Below are 17,096 nucleotides of genomic sequence, written 5' to 3' on the forward strand. Positions count from 1 at the left end.
CCCTGCCGGCCGCCACAGAGCGCGGGCAGCGGCGCCTCACGGGCAGGGCAGGCCCGGCGCGGCCGCGCTTTTCCTGAAAGTTCTCTGCAAAAGAAGAGGCTTAAAGGGCAGAGTAATTTGTTCAACAAAAAGCCACCTGATGCCAGCTGTTAGTTTTGGGGGGCACTCTTAGCGGAGGCCGGGTCGTTCAAGAGAAGAGGCTGGGCAGTGCCGTACAGCCGGTCACTGGGAAGGCAGCGGGCAAATGGAGCCACATCCAAGAGCTGACGGGCATCAGACATTTATTGTCAATGCCCTACACGCTTCCCTGGTCAAACCTTGTAGGCAGAAAACATAGAAAGCTCAGGCCGTTTTCATTACTTTAGGCAAAATCAGTGAAGTTCTGCTTACTGATGCAAACACTCCCAATGTTTTGAACCTGATCAGATGTCATGTTTTGAAGTTATCGCATACCAGATAGATGAACAAAGAAAGGACACCAAAGCTACAGCTGTCTAAAGTTGGCCAAACAAAGCAACAAGAAATACACCACACGACCTTTTCATTGATACAGTCAAAAATAAACAATAGGATCTGGCCATGTTTTGATTTTGTAACACTATTTGTTTGTTGATGCCCTTTATATCCCTCACTCCACATTTGACAAGTTTGCAGACAATTGAGAAGATTGTCCCAGCATTCTCTTGGTGTTTGTATAGGAGCATGGAACAAAGATTGCTTGTTCCATGACAGGCAGCACAAGGTAGAGAGTGCCAGTTAAGTAATTTCAGGGTTAACATGTATATTTCTGTAAATTTCCATCTCACTAATGAAGAAGACTGCAGATTTTGCTTTTTCTCATTTTCAGTCTTTTTTTTTTTTTGACCTGACAGAGGAAATGGATTCATAATATTCTGCTGTAATGTGACATGCAGAGCTGTCAAACTGTGACACTTGGGATGAGTGAGACATTTAAACGTCAGAAATTCAATTTTTAATGGCACACTGGCAACACAGACCTAACACTTCATCACAAGGATGACACCTTCTAAAAGCCATTTTAAAATAAATCAGAGTGGGGATGTGCTCCTTCAAAAAAAAAAAAAAAAAAAAAAGAATGCATTTAAACAAGTTTCAGGAATGAGGAAACTGTATGACAGTTTCATTATTAGATCAATAAAATTCAGGAGGTTTTGGTGAGAAGGGATTCCAGTGTGTGTGGAGATGCAGCTCAAACCCACACAATCTGGAGCTGCTTAAGTGACCTTCATCCACTTCTTGCTGTACAAACCACATTCCTCTTACACCTCAAAGCAATTCAGTTTGCAAAAGCCCTCAAAGACCTTTAGCTCAAGGGCTTGTTGGCATTCCCAGATGGAGAATGGGACTGCACTTACCATTTCAGGGGCTCATGGTGTGCAGCCACCCTCAGAGATGTGGCACGCGTGTCCTGTTGCTCTTCCAGACGGCGAGGCAATGACTGGAGTTCCTCTTCCACCACCTGGGAAGACACCAATGCCTCAGCCCTTGGTGCCCAGGCCAAGGTGGGCTCTCACCAAGGACAAGAGCAGCTCTGCCAAGCAGAGTGAGGAATGAGATCTTGGAGAGTTTGGGGACACTGATGCACCCAGCCTGGGGAGCTGCTTCCAGGCTTCAGCACCACACTGGTTATAACGGCAAATCGAGGCATGGCTTCAAAACATGCAAGCAAATGTTTAACATTTAATAAATAATTTACTCTGGAAGGGATTGCCTTGGACATTAGGACAATAACTCAGTAAAAACAATGAATATGGTAGGAAATTAATTAATTTGTGAGAGAAAAAATGAATTTTAAAAAAAGAAAATAACAGAAACAATACTCAGGATTCAGTCCAATGGTCCCTAAATACCTCCATACAACAGAAAACTACTTATTGCAGTGCTGTAGTTTCTAGTTTGGTTTTTTGGGGGTTTGTGTGTGTGTGTGTGGATGGTTTGGGTTTGGTTTTTTTTGGTAAATTTGCAAAACTAAATCAACTGTCAATTAAGTCAGACTGGCTTATTTTCTCTCACATGACTGGGTTTTAATTAAAATTTTACTTAGACAGCAAATCAGAAAACAAATATGTTCTCTTTCAGATTGCAATGACAAAGTCTTCACACTTTGTAATGAAATGGTTGTCAATAAAATGAAGAACAACCAAGTGACTCTGTTTCTTGCTTCAGTCTTCTTCAGTCTTAGAATTTAAGCTAGTATACAGCCAACATCAAAATCGTTCCTGGAGGGTTTTTTTTCTATTTGGAGCAATCTGAATGTATAATTTGAAGATAGACCTTTGTTACATACTGAAGCCTCAATTTTTCCACCCATCCCCAGCAGCTGGTATTATTTATAGATAAGGATATAGACCTGGCTTATAAAAACACCATCTGATGGGAACGGGACCTGTGGTGATCAGACAGGGTGCAAAAGACAAAGCTGCAATGTTGAAGACAATACAGATGTAATTAAGGCATTCCTGGGTTTCTCAGTCAGAGTACTGATACTTTTCTGCTCTATGTTACTGTGTACCTGTTGTCTAAAGGAAATTATAAAACTAGAGGATGAGGTGAAACTCTTTGTATCTCAAAACATCTTTTGGGCAGTTTAGCTGTGCCCAAGCACACATGGACACACCACTGAAATGGGCAGTGGACGCAGCAACTCCAACAAGGCTCCAAAGCAAGAGCTCTTCATTCTTCATTCTCGCTACTTCTAATCAGAACATTTCTTATGCTCCTGAGTGAGCTCCAGAAAGCACTGTCACACACAGGAACTGAGTCACATCACTCTATCAGACACTTCCAATGATTCCTCTCAAGATCAACTGCAAAATCTACCCCAAAATTATTTCAATATGACCCATAAGTTCTTTTATATATAACTTTTTCTCTCAGCTGTTCCACTACCATTTAGCAAGGATATTCCTGGTTCCTCATACAAATTCAGTATTGATTGAGAGATCCCACTCCTCTGTACCCTTTGCCTCCTGCTTCAGTAAATCTCTCTTCCTGTTTTTTGTGTGCTTTATAAATTGCTTTTGGAAGAAAAGTAGAGATTGAATAAAAACTTCCCCTAAGTTATTTTTCAGCTCAGACTTCCACTTAGGAAATCTGAACTTCATTTTCTGATCTATACATTAAAGCTTCAACCTCAGGTGTTCTATTTTAATTGCCTGCTATTTTCATTACCGACCATGAGGGCAGCAAATGCTCTTCAGGAGATACTTGTATTTTAATTTATCTGCAAACATAAATCACACATTATAGCACTTTTTTCCTCTAGGTTAATTGAATCAATTCTCTAAATGTCTCTGTGCCTGACCATTGCAAAAGGCTCACTGGTTGAAATCTCTTTAAGAATTATGGCCCTTGAGCTGTGTGCAGGATGGGAGCAGTCCTTGCTCCAGACAAAGCTACATTATACACAGAAAGCAAAAAGATATTGTTATACACCTAAGCAATATGACCTGTGAAGCAACACCCACAATGCTGTGAGAAGCCTCTAAAATATTATTTCAGAATTTTTCATGCATCTCAGTGAATAAATTGTTTTAAAATTATAAATCTTATTAATAATTGAGCCTGGATATATCTTAAGTTATAAATAAACAGAATGAAATCTACTTTTACTTTCCTTATTTCTACATTACCTCTAACCCCAGAAAAAAATGCTGGTATCAAGAACAACCATTTTATTACTGAATATTCACAAATGTCTAATGAAGAAAATTTGATTTAACACTTTTCTTACTAAAAATTAGTTAAATGGATAATTTTTAGTAAAAAAAGTCAAACAGATCAGCTTTTTTACCTGTCATATTGGCCCTTTTATATCCAATAGAACTGTTAAATGCTGGCAAAATTAACAATTGGTAAATTTACAAAATTTGCAAAAGGAAGAGGCCTAAAGGGCAGAATACTTTCTTCAAGCAACAGAGATGTACATACAGTTGGTAAATTTACCAGTTGTTGCTAAATTTAGTCCAAAACTGAAATGCAAATTTAAGGATTTAAGCAAGCTTCAATAATTCATAATTCAGTGAGAGAAACTAGAAAATGCTTGAAAAAGTTCAATGTTGGACTCACTTTATAAGTGGGTCAGTTTTAAAAATTAGCATTTTAGTTTAAGCCAGCAGCTGAAATGTCACCTGTCCCTCACTGGCCAGAGTGACCTCAGCAGTGCTGCAAAGAGCATGTGCTGGTAACTGTGAACTTATAGGGAACATGTTCTTGGCTGTAGGGATTTTATCCTGAATCTGAATATATAAAAAAACCTTTGTTTTGAAATTCTCTTCAATTTACCTGTTGAAATTTATTATTTGTAAAACACATCAAGCCTCAAATGGATTGACCTTCTGCTAATGTATATCACCTAATGAATGGATGCAATTAACTAATTCATATTGGAATATTGCACTTTCCAGCTCACATTCATCATCACTAAATGTGTGATCTAGTTTGCAAGTTTAAATTTTTTATTATTACCCTTTAAACTAAAGAAATAAGTCTTGTATTTAATTACCTGAACTTACATATTCAATTAATAGCTTCATTACCTTAATGAACATAGATACCATGCAGAAGTAACAAAAGATTGCTGCTGGGTCTGCTCCCAAGTACACCCTATAAAGGGTCAGCTATGAACCTCAGAACACCTTTTTTTTTTTATTAAAAGGTCTTGATTGTGGAATTTCAAAGGAATTGGGCCTAGCAATCTAATATTCTTACACAGGGTCCCGAGATAAATGTATCATCTATGTTCTAAATATTTAACACATAAAAGGAATCCCAGAAGCAAAACTTGTATCTGGAAAGACAGAGGATTTAAGCAATCAAATATGGATAATTCTGAATGAAAGGGCATTAAAAGAATGGAAACCAGGCAGACTGACAACTCACCTACTAAAGGATGAGGGATGAGTGGAACATGGAGTGAAACAAACAAATGCTCTCGTTGTGGGAGAGAGGGGACAAGCACTGGGAGCAGCAGCTCTTACAGAATATTATCTCCAACAGAGGGCCAGATTGGGGCTGGATGGCTTCCTTGGAGGCCCAGGCAGAGTGGGAGACAGGCAAAAGTAGGTGGGTTGGTGAGTCAGGTACAGGAAACACTGTCCCTTTCCCAGTGGAAATTAGCTTTTAGAACCGTGAATCAACTCTCCTAGTTAGCTCCCTGTACTTGCCAAATGCACAACTTTGCTTTTGTGTGTCAGTAGAGTCAAATGTGTCATTATCTTTGGCTTTCATGCTACATTCCTTTTATCAGTTAGGTAGGCTCAGATCTCCTCCTCTTCACAACCCTACAAGTAGCCTTGTCTCAGAGCTGCTACAGGAAACCTGTGCCCTGTAGAATGATGAAAGGTTTTGATAACGTGTCCCATTCTGGTTAAGAAAACACAGGATTCAGATCTCTGCAATATACTTGGATCCACTGGATATACTTTGAGGCTTTCTTCATGCTGCATCAATATACTTAGCAAGATGCCTTTTGTTTTTAATAGCAAAGCTTTATAAGAAAAGGGAATATGTAGGGAAAAAGAGCATGGAATTGGCTTAAACAAGGCATCCTTCTGTACTAAATTGATCTATGCTTTAAAAGCAGAATTCTTTTTATACTGCAACAGTCTTTCTCTGGATGCATTCAGAAAGTAAGGCTTGCCCATACCATCACCTACCAGCTAAGTTCCTCCTAGGGCTGAGAAGGCAGCACAGCCAGTGCAGCTGATAAGAGTGGTGCACGTTAGCATCTGTCCAGCATTGCCCTGACACTTCCACGGGGTGCCAGCACTGACAGCCCTGTCACAGGGCCCTCTGCAATGGAATGTTATCTGTGCCCCTGTGTGCCAGCACGGCTGCTGAGAGATTAAACTGGCTCAGAAACTCTCAGGCAGGACCTGTGTTACACATACAACAAGCTTTGAAATTTACTATCATCAGTTCTACAACTCTACATATCATATATGTGTGCAGTACCATCAGTTATGCACTGAGGCCTAATGGTGTGCCCAGCCAGTCAAGAACAAAGCAAAATCCTGGGTCCTGCTTTAGAGAAAGTCCAGTTTAGTTCTCCCTGAAATCAGTGTCAGCAACAGCAGACATATACATGTCAGGCCTTAAAGATTATGAGCAAAAAGGCTGAAGTTCACAGATGTGTAAGGGCTTGATCTCATATTCATGATACAGACAGAAATGTTTTATCTAGACACTGAGATCACAGAGAAGAAAGAACAAATTCTCAAGCAGTCCCCTTGTGTGCCATGCCCCTTCTCCAAGGTGGACTTAGCTAAACCTGAGCTGCTCATTGCAAATATTTCTCACCTTGAGCACTTTTTCACCAGGGACAGCAGAGACAGAGGGGTGACCAGGAAATAAAACAAATAAAGAAATAGAGGGTTTATGTACTAGAACACTTAGAATGCTGAATTACCGTGTGTTCAGATCTTCCTCACCTGAATTTTTTCTTTGACTTCCCCAGCAGGAGAACCAATCTGTAAAACAGAGAATGCCCCTTATATACCATGCAGCAAGTTCTGTATGAAGATTGAGATATAAATTTGGCAAAGGCATTTGACCAGGGACCTGAATTAGAGGTACACAGTCAGAGTTAGTCTAATTCAACTAAAATCAGCAGACTTTAAAATAATTTGGCCCATATTATTACAATACAAAAAATATATGGTGTATTTACAACCTTGGTCTCTCCAGCTGTGTTGGTTTAGGTTTTATTACATCAGTAATAACAATTTATGTGATACTCTGAATAATGTGCTATTAAAAATTCAGTACACTATATATTGTTACCCGTGGGATTTAAACTGTGGGAGCTATGTGCATTATTCTCTACTTTGCTATTTCTATAGGAGTGAAGATTACTATAAAAATGGTTGGGTTATATACATCATGTGAATTCCTGCTCTGCTTGAATCCAGGTGAAGAGAAGAAATAGCTGAGCCAGACTGCCTCAGGGGTAAGGGTCCCAAGAGTCTTAGTCTTGCAATCTAAGGTTACACTGATCCCACACTGAAGCATGAAAATAATATCAATGTGCTTTTTGATGTCTTTAAAGGATGCCAGCAGATTTGTGAGGCATAACCTCCCCTAACAGAATCCATTTGATGCTTCTACAGAGCACCAGCTTTATCTGCGTGTCTATTGATTTTACTTTTTACAGCAGTTCATCTAATTTTCCTGGCACAGAAGTCACACTGACAGTTTTGTAGCTCCTATGATCACCTTTTGAAGGACTCTCCTGAAGCACCAGCAGATCACTGGTATATTTCCTATGGTCTGTTTTGCTGACATTAGGATCAGGATCAGCAGAAAACCAATCCACTGGCACTAGCACTCGAGAAGCTGAGCATTTTAACCCGTTGGTGGAAATACTGCACAGCTCCAGCAATTAGTTAATTATCAATTTCTCTTGAAGTGTTTGCTGATGACAATTTATTTTAGAACAGTTGCTCACACTCAGCCCACCAAATCTAGCAAGGCAAATAATTTTTTTAGCTGTGGACATAGCCATGTTGAATGCTTCTTCTGTGCTTCCATCCTCCATAGCTTTACTTAGAGTCTCACAGGACTCCTCTGGTAATGGGATTTGAAAATATTTAGAACGTTACTTTCACATTCTTGGCAAAACCTTAAAATTTTTTGTGACCTTTCTTGTGGTTCTACATTTAATATGTATGCTCCTTACTTACTTATATAACTTCCATTTTTGGAAGATGTCTTCATTTTCTTCCCTCAGATGACACAGTTTCAATATTTATGGGTGGCACTGCTGGTATCCTTATCATTCTGACTGGGAGCAGCAGCCAGGTGAGGGAGCAGAAGAAAACAGTAATCACAGTGCATTTTCTTTCCCTTCTTCAACCAGATGTTCCATTGCATACAACTAAAAGGCAGTAAAACAGAGTATTAATCAAATAGATAGTAATTAAACCAAAGCTTTCATGGTGCTTATATTTACACTTGTCTTTCTTAAAATACTACATACATAGTTTTCGAATTTGGTAAATGTCATAGAATCTCTTTCTGAGAAAAGAGATCCTTCTCAGAAAAGAAGAAACTGAATTCAGATAAGACAAGAAGATAAGAAAAGAAGAAACTGAATTCAAACGTTCTGAGCTGCCCCCTTTTCTCTTTGCAAAGTGAGGCAGTGCTTTTAAATTGCCACATACTGGAAGGATTTACCAAGGGAGCAGTCATCCCCTGTGTATTCTGTTCTTCAACACTTTCTTAGAGCACCTGCGTGAATCTCATTATAAGAGTTGAGGAGAACCTTTGGTCTAACTTAGCATCCCAGTTCTTATTAATGGAATTAAATCATATGATTTTTATAAAGTATTGAAGAAAATCTGATAGGATCAAATGTGAAATAGATACTTTTGTGCCAGTCCTCCACCCAGCAAAGACAGAAAATTCATAGAAGGAAGTCAACATGATCTGAATGAGTATGAATTTTTGTTTCTGACATGTCATTACCCCACTATTAGTTGAAAAATAGCATTAATGTCTTCATACCTGCTAGAAGACCAAACTCAGAGCTATCTACATACTACTAGGTCAGCAAGACTTGCATCTGCATAAGAGAAAGAATTGCTATGGACAAACAACTAAAAATTGCTTCCATAAACATGTTTCTTTATTTATTTATCATTTTCCTGAAAGAGAGGAAGTAGTTTATCTCATTCTTGCTGTAATGAATATCCTCCCAAGCATCCTCCCTCAGTTCTAATGTATACATTATCCTGAAAGAATTCTCTCACAGCCATAACAAACATACACTCTAGCCCGCTGTGATAATTAAGGTCCTGAGTAATATGTTTGTTTCTCGGTGGTGTGGAGTAAATGCTTTCAAGCTGCCATTCACAGGCTATTTCCAGGGGCTCCCCAGAGGCGGCCCCTGAAAGCTGTTTGTGCCACAGGCAGGACCTGTGGAGCAGGACTGGAGCTGTCCTGCAGCAGTGTCACCGCCTCTGCACGGGTGTCCCCGGCTCAGGCAGCACCAGCTCGGATGCTGCCATCTGCTGCTGCATCAGCTCCGTGCTGCTCCACAGGGCAGCGCTTTCAAAACCACCTGAGGACACACCGGTGTTTGGATGCAGAGGTAGAGAAAGGTGAGTAAAAGGACACAGAAAAGCAGTTAAGGATGAAAACTGCGTGGTGGGGAGAACTGGAGGGTTAAGGGATGAAGCTGGGGGTGGTAAGTGCTGCAGGGAGCACACATCAGGACCTAGCTGGAGGCTAGGAGGAACACTGATGGGATAAGTGGCACATTTCCCTAACCCTGTAAGGCTCTGCCCTGTTTAGGACAGATACAAACTTCAGCTGCACTGAGCAGCTACAATACATGCCAAAATAATCTACCAGAACTGGGCTGAGGTTCTGGTGTCAAGCAAAACAGCAGAAAATAGTTGGAAATCAATCAGAGAGTGTCAAGTCTGTATCACATCTGATAAAAATGTTCAAGATGCTGAAGGAATAAAGGTGTCATTTCTTTTTCTAGGAGGTGTAGTTCTTTGAGATATTTGGCAACTTCAAGTCTTAAGATCATGGAAAATAATATTATAATACTCTATATTATAGCACCCATGCACTTTTAAGCCAAACATACAGGAAATATATAGTAAATCAGTGCTTCACTTCCCTGTTCTGCCTTGTAGGGAGCCCCTGGACCAAAGCAGATTTCATTAAATGTTCTTCATTTATTCTGCCTCATTGCTCTTTTGTAAACAGGGAAGTTCACTAGAGAGCAAGGCATTTAGTCCAAAAAGAGTATTGTGAGTGAATATGCAAATTCAACACATACCACCAAGGTAAGACTCCTCATTAGCCACTGAAATGTCTCAGAAGTTATGAGCTTTTGAGTGCAGGGTACAGCACAGCATTCTCCCAAGCATTCACTCTCTTTACAAGTTCCCCTTAAAAAATTCTTTGACAACCAATAGTAGCATGGTTTAAATCCCAATCTAGGTCAGAGAGAAAGTTGCAACTATATATTGGTTCCTTACTTTGTAGTTTATATTTTTGCCTTTCTTTTTGACCAGGATGATAGAAACAACATTTTATTAATTCTTAGTAGAATTTTTTAAAAAAGTAATATAGGAAAGGTAATTATTAATCCATTCTGTAAGAAAAAAGAAGAAATCTGATTGTGAACTTACTGGTATTATCTAACCAGTATAAATAGAAGTGCACTCAGAGAAGGCACAGAATGACAAATCCATGATGAATTGTTAGGGCATGTTGAGTTGGTTCTGTCAATGCCTGCAGTCAGATGATTTCACTGGCTGTACAAGATGAAATCTCATATTTCAATGTTTAAGTAAAAGTGTCAAAGTTCAGCTGGAGCAGGGACGAATACAGAACAAATTTTGTGTGTATTTGTAACTAGGGCACCAGAGCAATAGAGGAAGCCAAAATGAGCCGGAAAAACAAAAGGAGTTTAAAGGAGAAATTTTCCTTGAAGAACAGCCTGGTTAAAGAAGCCCTGTCAGAGTTCCTGGGAACTTTTATACTGATAGTAAGTGTCAGCTGCTTTCTTTTCTTCCTACTAATCTAATGTTGGACAGTGCTTGTACAGGGACATGTACATTTTCCCTGTACTGTGCCAGCAGCGAGGTTACAGCCTGAGCATGCACAGCCTGAATGAATTGCTCCTCTCACGGTAAGTTTGTAATTCCTTTCTTCACCCCATGTAATTATCACTGCCTATAAAAACCAGATTGTTTTATGCACTACAATTGTCTGATTGGCATTAGATTTCATCTAGGAGTGGAATTTCAGTGAAGGAGCACGCTCTGAACAATCCAGATATGCACAATGAATGTTGTTAATACTTTCCTGTTTTTTAAAAACTCAGCAGTTCATTTTATGCACAGATTCTGTTTACATTAACAAACATATTGTACTGCATGTTTAGAAAATTTTAGTTGTTTTCCTGTGTAATATAGAAATTTAGCTTTATGATTTGACGTGAATTTACTGTGAGTTGCATTGCCAAACCTTCAGAGATTTTGTAAGTTTAAAATTTTTTGTTTTGTTTTTAACTGTACTACATAAATTACACATATATTGCTTGTTCCTATAGTACTGCTACAACTTAGATAAATAACCTAAATTTCCCTTTTTTTTAACCCCAGATTTTTTTTATTTTTTTACCTAATTTTTTGCACAGTTTTTCTGTGCATTTTGCACTGGGACTGTGACTCACCAGGGGAGAGAGCAGGCTGTGTAGCAGAGCTAGAAGTCAAGCAACTAGACTATTTATGCCAAACTTTCTTTCTTTCTCCTTTTAGTCTGGACAAAGCAGTCTTGCTTATTGCTAAATATTTCATCATAGTGAAAAAAGGAAAAAAAAAGTAGCAGGCACAGTACTGACACAGGTTTTATAACTGTAACTATATTAGCTAAATTTCAAGTAAGTCATCTAAAAATTCCAGTAGCTCATAAAATACTGGAAATTATGGTCTTTACTACAGTTCAGCCAACTGAAGTGCACCGGCACTAAAATAACATTATTCTCAAATTTAATACCATCCATAAGACGTTATTACAGTAAGGAGCACATTTAGAAGCAAGGAGCACAGAGCACTTTACAAACATTAATGAATTAAATGTCACAACACCCTGGTAAGGAGGGGAAATGTCATTATCTTCATTTTGTATATTAGCAAACCTGATTACAGGAGCCTGCACAGGAAGCCTGTGGCAGAACTCTGAATATAACCCACATCACCTGACTTCCAGTACTCTGTGCTCGCCACAAGATCCTCCCCCTCTTTCCATTAATAAAATTAAGCAAGAGAAGAAAACATATTAAAGTGCAGATTAGACAGCAAATGCTATTATTTAATATTATGCTGCACAAGGCTAGAAAGGAAATGTAAACCCAGATCCTATTTTCTAGTATATTCACCATATGAGTGTAGTAGAAAATGGTAGAAAATGTAGAAAGCTACAAAATTGTTGTTGACAATCTGAATTTCTCATTTCTCTTACCCTTTCTAGTTTCAGTCTTGGTTTAAAGAAGAAAGAGCCTCACCTGGATTAAACTGCAGTTTTCTCAGTGCTTGCATAGCTCAAGCTTGTGTTTAGACTGCACAAGTTAGCAGCAGTACCAAGTGTTTATTGTGAAGAAACTGCCTTTTCTGCTGTTGTCTTAAGCTGCACAGGGGGAGTTTAGGTTACACACCAGGAAGAAATTCTTCACTGAAAGAGTGATTGGGCACTAGAATCACCTGCCCAGGGAGGTGGTGGAGTCACCATCCCTGCAGGTGTCTAAAAAAAGACTGTACATGGCACTCAGTGCCATGGTTTAGTTGTTGATGTGTTGTTAGTTGATAGGTTGGACTTGATGATCTCAAAGGTCTTTTCCAATCTAGTTTGTTAAGTGATTCTATTTATTGCCGTTGCTTTTAAACTGTGTCAGCTAGTATTCACTTAAAGCACAGATAAATATTAAACCCTTAATTTAAATTGGAGCTAATGAAAGAGGCACCCTGGTGAGTCAGAGGACAGAAATCCTAGGAAAACAGCATGTATGCAAAAGAAGTTCTAGTACTAGGATAGTGTAAGAACTGTGTGTTAAAGCTGTTCCAGATGAAGAGGAGAGTTCACGGCCTACAGCACAGTTGATTCATGTCTTTGCTGAAAGCCACTTCAGGTTGCTGTGATGGGGTTTAGAAACTGTGGAGAGCACCTGTGCCAGGGAGTGAGGCTGAGCCAGCATTTCTGTTAGCCACAGGCTCTGTCTGGCAGCCAATGCTAACTGACCACACCCAAATCTGGGACTCCTGCTGGGAGTTAGCCGGGTGAAATTCTGTCCCTCCAAATCAGCTATTTCTAAATTTTCTAGAGAATAACATCAGAGGCCACGTACTAATAGGAGCCTAAACTACCATCTTTGGTAACTCTCAGTCTTGCAACATTGTTTTCCAAACAGGAAATCTAGAAAGTGGAATAACTCATCAAAGAAAAACCCAGCCTTCACCTCAGGGTGTGGCCTGCAATGTCGGACAGATTTGACACAACAAGCCTTGAGAAAGGCACTGGGCACAGAGTTTGGATAAAATCTCCTGGTCAGCCCTACTTAGCATGCTGCACTTTGCCTTGCAGCATGGACTCAGAGCACGTAGACAAAATTCTTTCCAGGTGAAAATTAAGTAGAAGGTGAGCTCCAGAATCACAGGAAATGTGCTGACCATTAATGGCTGCTCAATCCAGTGAATCAGACTGGAGATGTTCCAAGTAATCCCTCCTGAGATATGCACAGGTTCTCAGGTGCTTACATTATACAACTTGATAATACAGGCACAGCCCACGTGAGCCACGCTCTCTGCTTAACAAAGCACCCAATTTTGGTAAGAAACATGAAACTCCAGGAGCCTGGAAGCATCCTGAGCTGGGAGAACACCTGCCCGTTTGCACCATGGTGGCTGAGAGCCCAGCCTCAGACAGGCTCAGCCTTCTGCAGCTGGGCCTGGCCCAAAGGTCTCCCTTGAGGAAGAGCTCTCTAGGGAGGTTTGAGTTCTCCATCATGTTTCCTGGTTCAGTACATTTCCTCTTAGGACTTCTGTGAGTTAATCTGGGGACAACACCTGTGTGCTAGCACAAGAGAGTCAGGAAGCCATGCTGCATCAGATAGATGGTTTATGTGGCTTTTTAGAGAGTCTGGCTGGAGCTCACCCATCCAACTGCCTCTCTGCTTTTAATCATGCCCCTCTCCATACTTCCTCCTTGGAACTTGACTGCATTGCTCTCAACCAAAATGGGATTTACTCTGACTTATGCCATTAAGTATATCTGAATTGAAACAGTTCCAAAAGGAGATGCCAAATAGGCCATGTGGCTTCCTTTAACAGCTACTGCTCACCTAACACAGTTTCTATTTCATTTTCACTCTCAAGAGCATCTTACTGAACAGAGTTTCCCAGAAAGGAGCTGCACAGGAGCCAGGATCTCCAGAGGCCAGAGCAGCATTCACTTCCTTGCTGAGACAAAACACAGGCTTCCATTTAGCATATAAATACAAGTGGGGAGTATATATGCTCCTAATACATAGTTATATATATATATTCCTATGTACATATTCCTATAAGCCTGGTCTCCAACTGGAGGTGGGGAGCCTCTGGCAACTCCCATTGAAGCAAATTTTTGTGTGTGTTTAGAGGATTCAAGACACAGGCATGAACTGAATACATGACAGCCCTGAAATAGCTCAGCTAATGAGGAAGGCTATTTATCATCAAAATATTTTAGTTTTGTTTTCATATTCTGACCACTTCATTATTCAAGTTATCGCTCCTGCTCTGTTGCAGAGTTGAGTTGCTTCAGAAAAATCTTCAAGACTGGGATTACATAGATTTGCTCAGTTCATAAGATTAAAATTTAAACAATTTTTCTGTATCTACTTTTTGTGGCCCTACATTCTAGTGTACGTTAATTACAATACTGCAGGATAACATATATCCCTTATTCTAAACATGCATTAGAATTCTCATTACATGATGTTATTACATGAAAGCAAACATAGCTTTTGATCCTTTGCTCCTTAAATAAGTGTTTAACATTTAACACAAAACCATTTAACACAAAACCATTAGACATTTTAAACAAAGATAAATTCCAAGTCCTAAATTTTTGTGAAAGGGAGAAATTTTTTTTGTATAGGATGAAATTACAGCAAGTTTTGTCTAAGATAAAAAATTAAATATCAGCATTTCCTAACAGCTTGCCTTGTTTGCCATCAGCAATGAATTTCCTGGAGTACAGAACCTTGTATAACTAGCTCTTAGTGAACTTAAGTTTGTCAAAGCTAGATAAGAGGGTATTAAAACTTATTTATAATTAGTATTTTGATCTGTCACTCAGCTTTTAAAATATTACATAATGCTACAAATAACATGAGCCTTAGCAGTGTTTGCACCTAGTAGAGCAGCTCTTATGTCAGAGATCCATACATCTGGGTCTCTAGCAGCAAAAATATAGTACAACAATAAATAATAGATGCCACTCATGAATCTAATGTTATATAGTTGCATATATTTTGATGGCATTACATTTTGCTAATGATTCTGGTGAGGACATACAAACTCTTCTTTTTGAAACTGTATTAAATCAGCATTACAAACAGAAGACAAAGTGTTAACAAAGACCCTTAGTTGTACTGAGGTTAAGGAGACGTTCTTGCATACTGTTATTTTTATAATCTTACTATTATCAGAATCAGGTTTTTTTTTCTAGACAGCCTTTCCATTTTTGAAGTCCTTCTTTAATTCAGCTGAATATTAAACAGTGTGAAAAATTTGAAAGGAAGTTTAGCTAATTATTCTTTTACCCCAAAACATTTATAGCAGCAAAACATTCTGAAAAATCATGGGAATCTTTTGTTTTCCATCCAAACTTAGTTTTCCCAGTATACGACATTTCAAACTTTTAGGTGACTCAGATGTAGTGTTACATGAAAGCTTTGAAGAAAATTATCATCATTTCTGCAACATCAGCCCCAGCATGTAACTCAACACTCACTGTTTAACCAAGAGGTTTCAGTAAGCTGAACTTAATTTCCCAAAACTTTTTTTCTGTGGATAAACTTTCTCCCCAGAAAGTTTCATGTATAGGACTGAAGCATAGGCACCTCTGCCTGAGACTTACAGAAGGACTTGCATCTTTCCAACATTCAACTGTGAGTCCAAAACTTGAATTTATGTTTTACAGACACAAATTTACAAGGTGTTTTTTCAAAAGTTTCACCAAATAAAAGAAAGGTAATAAAAGTAATAACTTTTTAAAGCTGTCATAAACAGTTGAAGAACAGAATAAAAGACAATAAATGTAGTTTGTGCTATGCAGTGAGTTTATATCTTTGTGATCTCAACAGTTCAATAAACCATTCTGGTTGAAAGTGAATTCTCTTCAATCCATGGTCCAGTTTAAAGGCAAATGTGACTCAGTTCCTCCAACCCATTCCTCACAGGTTTCTTTACTATTAAAAGCATTCATCTTCCTTTTTTTTTTTTCCAACAGCAAACAGCTTAAGTTTTAATTACTCCTAACCATGTATCCCTAACCATGAGGACACAGCCTCCCCGTTTCTGCAGCCACAGGAAGGAGTAAAAGAAAAGGAACATGCACCCTTACACTCCAGGGAAAGGACAGAAAACCTCCTTTCTCAGAGTCTGCAATGCCCACTTGCACACTTTCTCAATGCTACAGTTCCCTGAGAGTTGGTGCAGAGAATGAACATATTTTAGGAGTTTAGAAAGATTTAAAGCTTTTCACGTGGGGTAGGAAGCAAAGCATCACAGCTCAAGAACAAATGAGTAAGGTGGGAGGGAAGCAGCATCTGAACAGATTCATTTTCCCTTCAAGGCTGCTAGGTAAGATTTGGTTCCTTTGCCTGGCCTTTTCTTTCTAGCTCTGAGACAATAGGCAATGTTTCACTCCTGAAAGTTTGTGTCTGAATATTACATTTCATTTTCTTTCCTGAATTTCTAAAAATTATTAGGAAAATAAAAAGTCTTCAGTAAAGAAACTGACCCAAACCAGTTGCCCTCTATAATCCAGGAAAGAAAAGCATGTAGCATTTCAGGATGGAGTGTGCAATATTAATCATAACAAAATATGAGAAAATGTAGACTTTTGCATTCTCTCTAGGTGATTTCAAACTTTTATTTGTCTCCTATTTCATATGCAAAAGCAATAATAAAATTTAAAAGCATCAGTTTATATAACACAGCATAGTCTGTCCCTCAATATTTTCACTATTTTTTCCCCACAAATCAATTTGAACCTGATACTTATATGTTTTTAAAGCTTTATATACACAAATCATTCAAAGTTTTATTAAATTTACAATCATGTCTCCAAGTAGTAATGTCTCTTTCTGTCACTAGAAAATGGTTTCAAAATGGCAATAATTTTAAGGCTTATGTCTATACTATTTAATTAACTAAATGTAAGGGCTTGGGGGTTTTTGCACCCCTTATTTATGAGATAGCAAGTCTGAAAAAAAATTAAAATCCATCTGAACCCAAGAGGATATTGGTTGTTTCCCAGAAGAACATCAGGAGAACGGATATAGTGACTTT

At 38.8% G+C, this 17,096-nt stretch overlaps 2 protein-coding genes across 3 annotated transcripts in view; one reads left to right on the forward strand and one right to left on the reverse strand.

The window, feature by feature from the left end:
* ALDH1A2 (aldehyde dehydrogenase 1 family member A2) overlaps positions 1-1,480 on the reverse strand; it is a 54,782-nt gene extending 53,302 nt beyond the window's left edge. Inside the window, exon 1 of the mRNA XM_071441629.1 lies at positions 1,377-1,480. Within this exon, the coding sequence (XP_071297730.1) occupies positions 1,377-1,379 (3 nt within the window). The 5' untranslated portion in view covers positions 1,380-1,480. The remainder of the gene's footprint in view (positions 1-1,376) is intronic.
* A 7,489-nt stretch (positions 1,481-8,969) lies between these two features.
* Positions 8,970-17,096, forward strand: part of AQP9 (aquaporin 9) — a 28,582-nt gene continuing 20,455 nt past the window's right edge. Inside the window, exons 1-2 of one of the 2 annotated variants that reach the window (XM_071441630.1) lie at positions 8,970-9,122; positions 10,400-10,528. In XM_071441630.1, coding sequence (XP_071297731.1) covers positions 10,427-10,528 — 102 coding nt within the window. In that variant the 5' untranslated portion in view covers positions 8,970-9,122; positions 10,400-10,426. The other variant, XM_071441631.1, reaches the window with a different exon arrangement.

This window comes from Agelaius tricolor, unplaced genomic scaffold, assembly GCF_023055355.1.
Source record: "Agelaius tricolor isolate 1412-34295 unplaced genomic scaffold, bAgeTri1.0.p SCAF_16, whole genome shotgun sequence".
Taxonomy (NCBI): Eukaryota; Metazoa; Chordata; class Aves; order Passeriformes; family Icteridae; genus Agelaius; species Agelaius tricolor.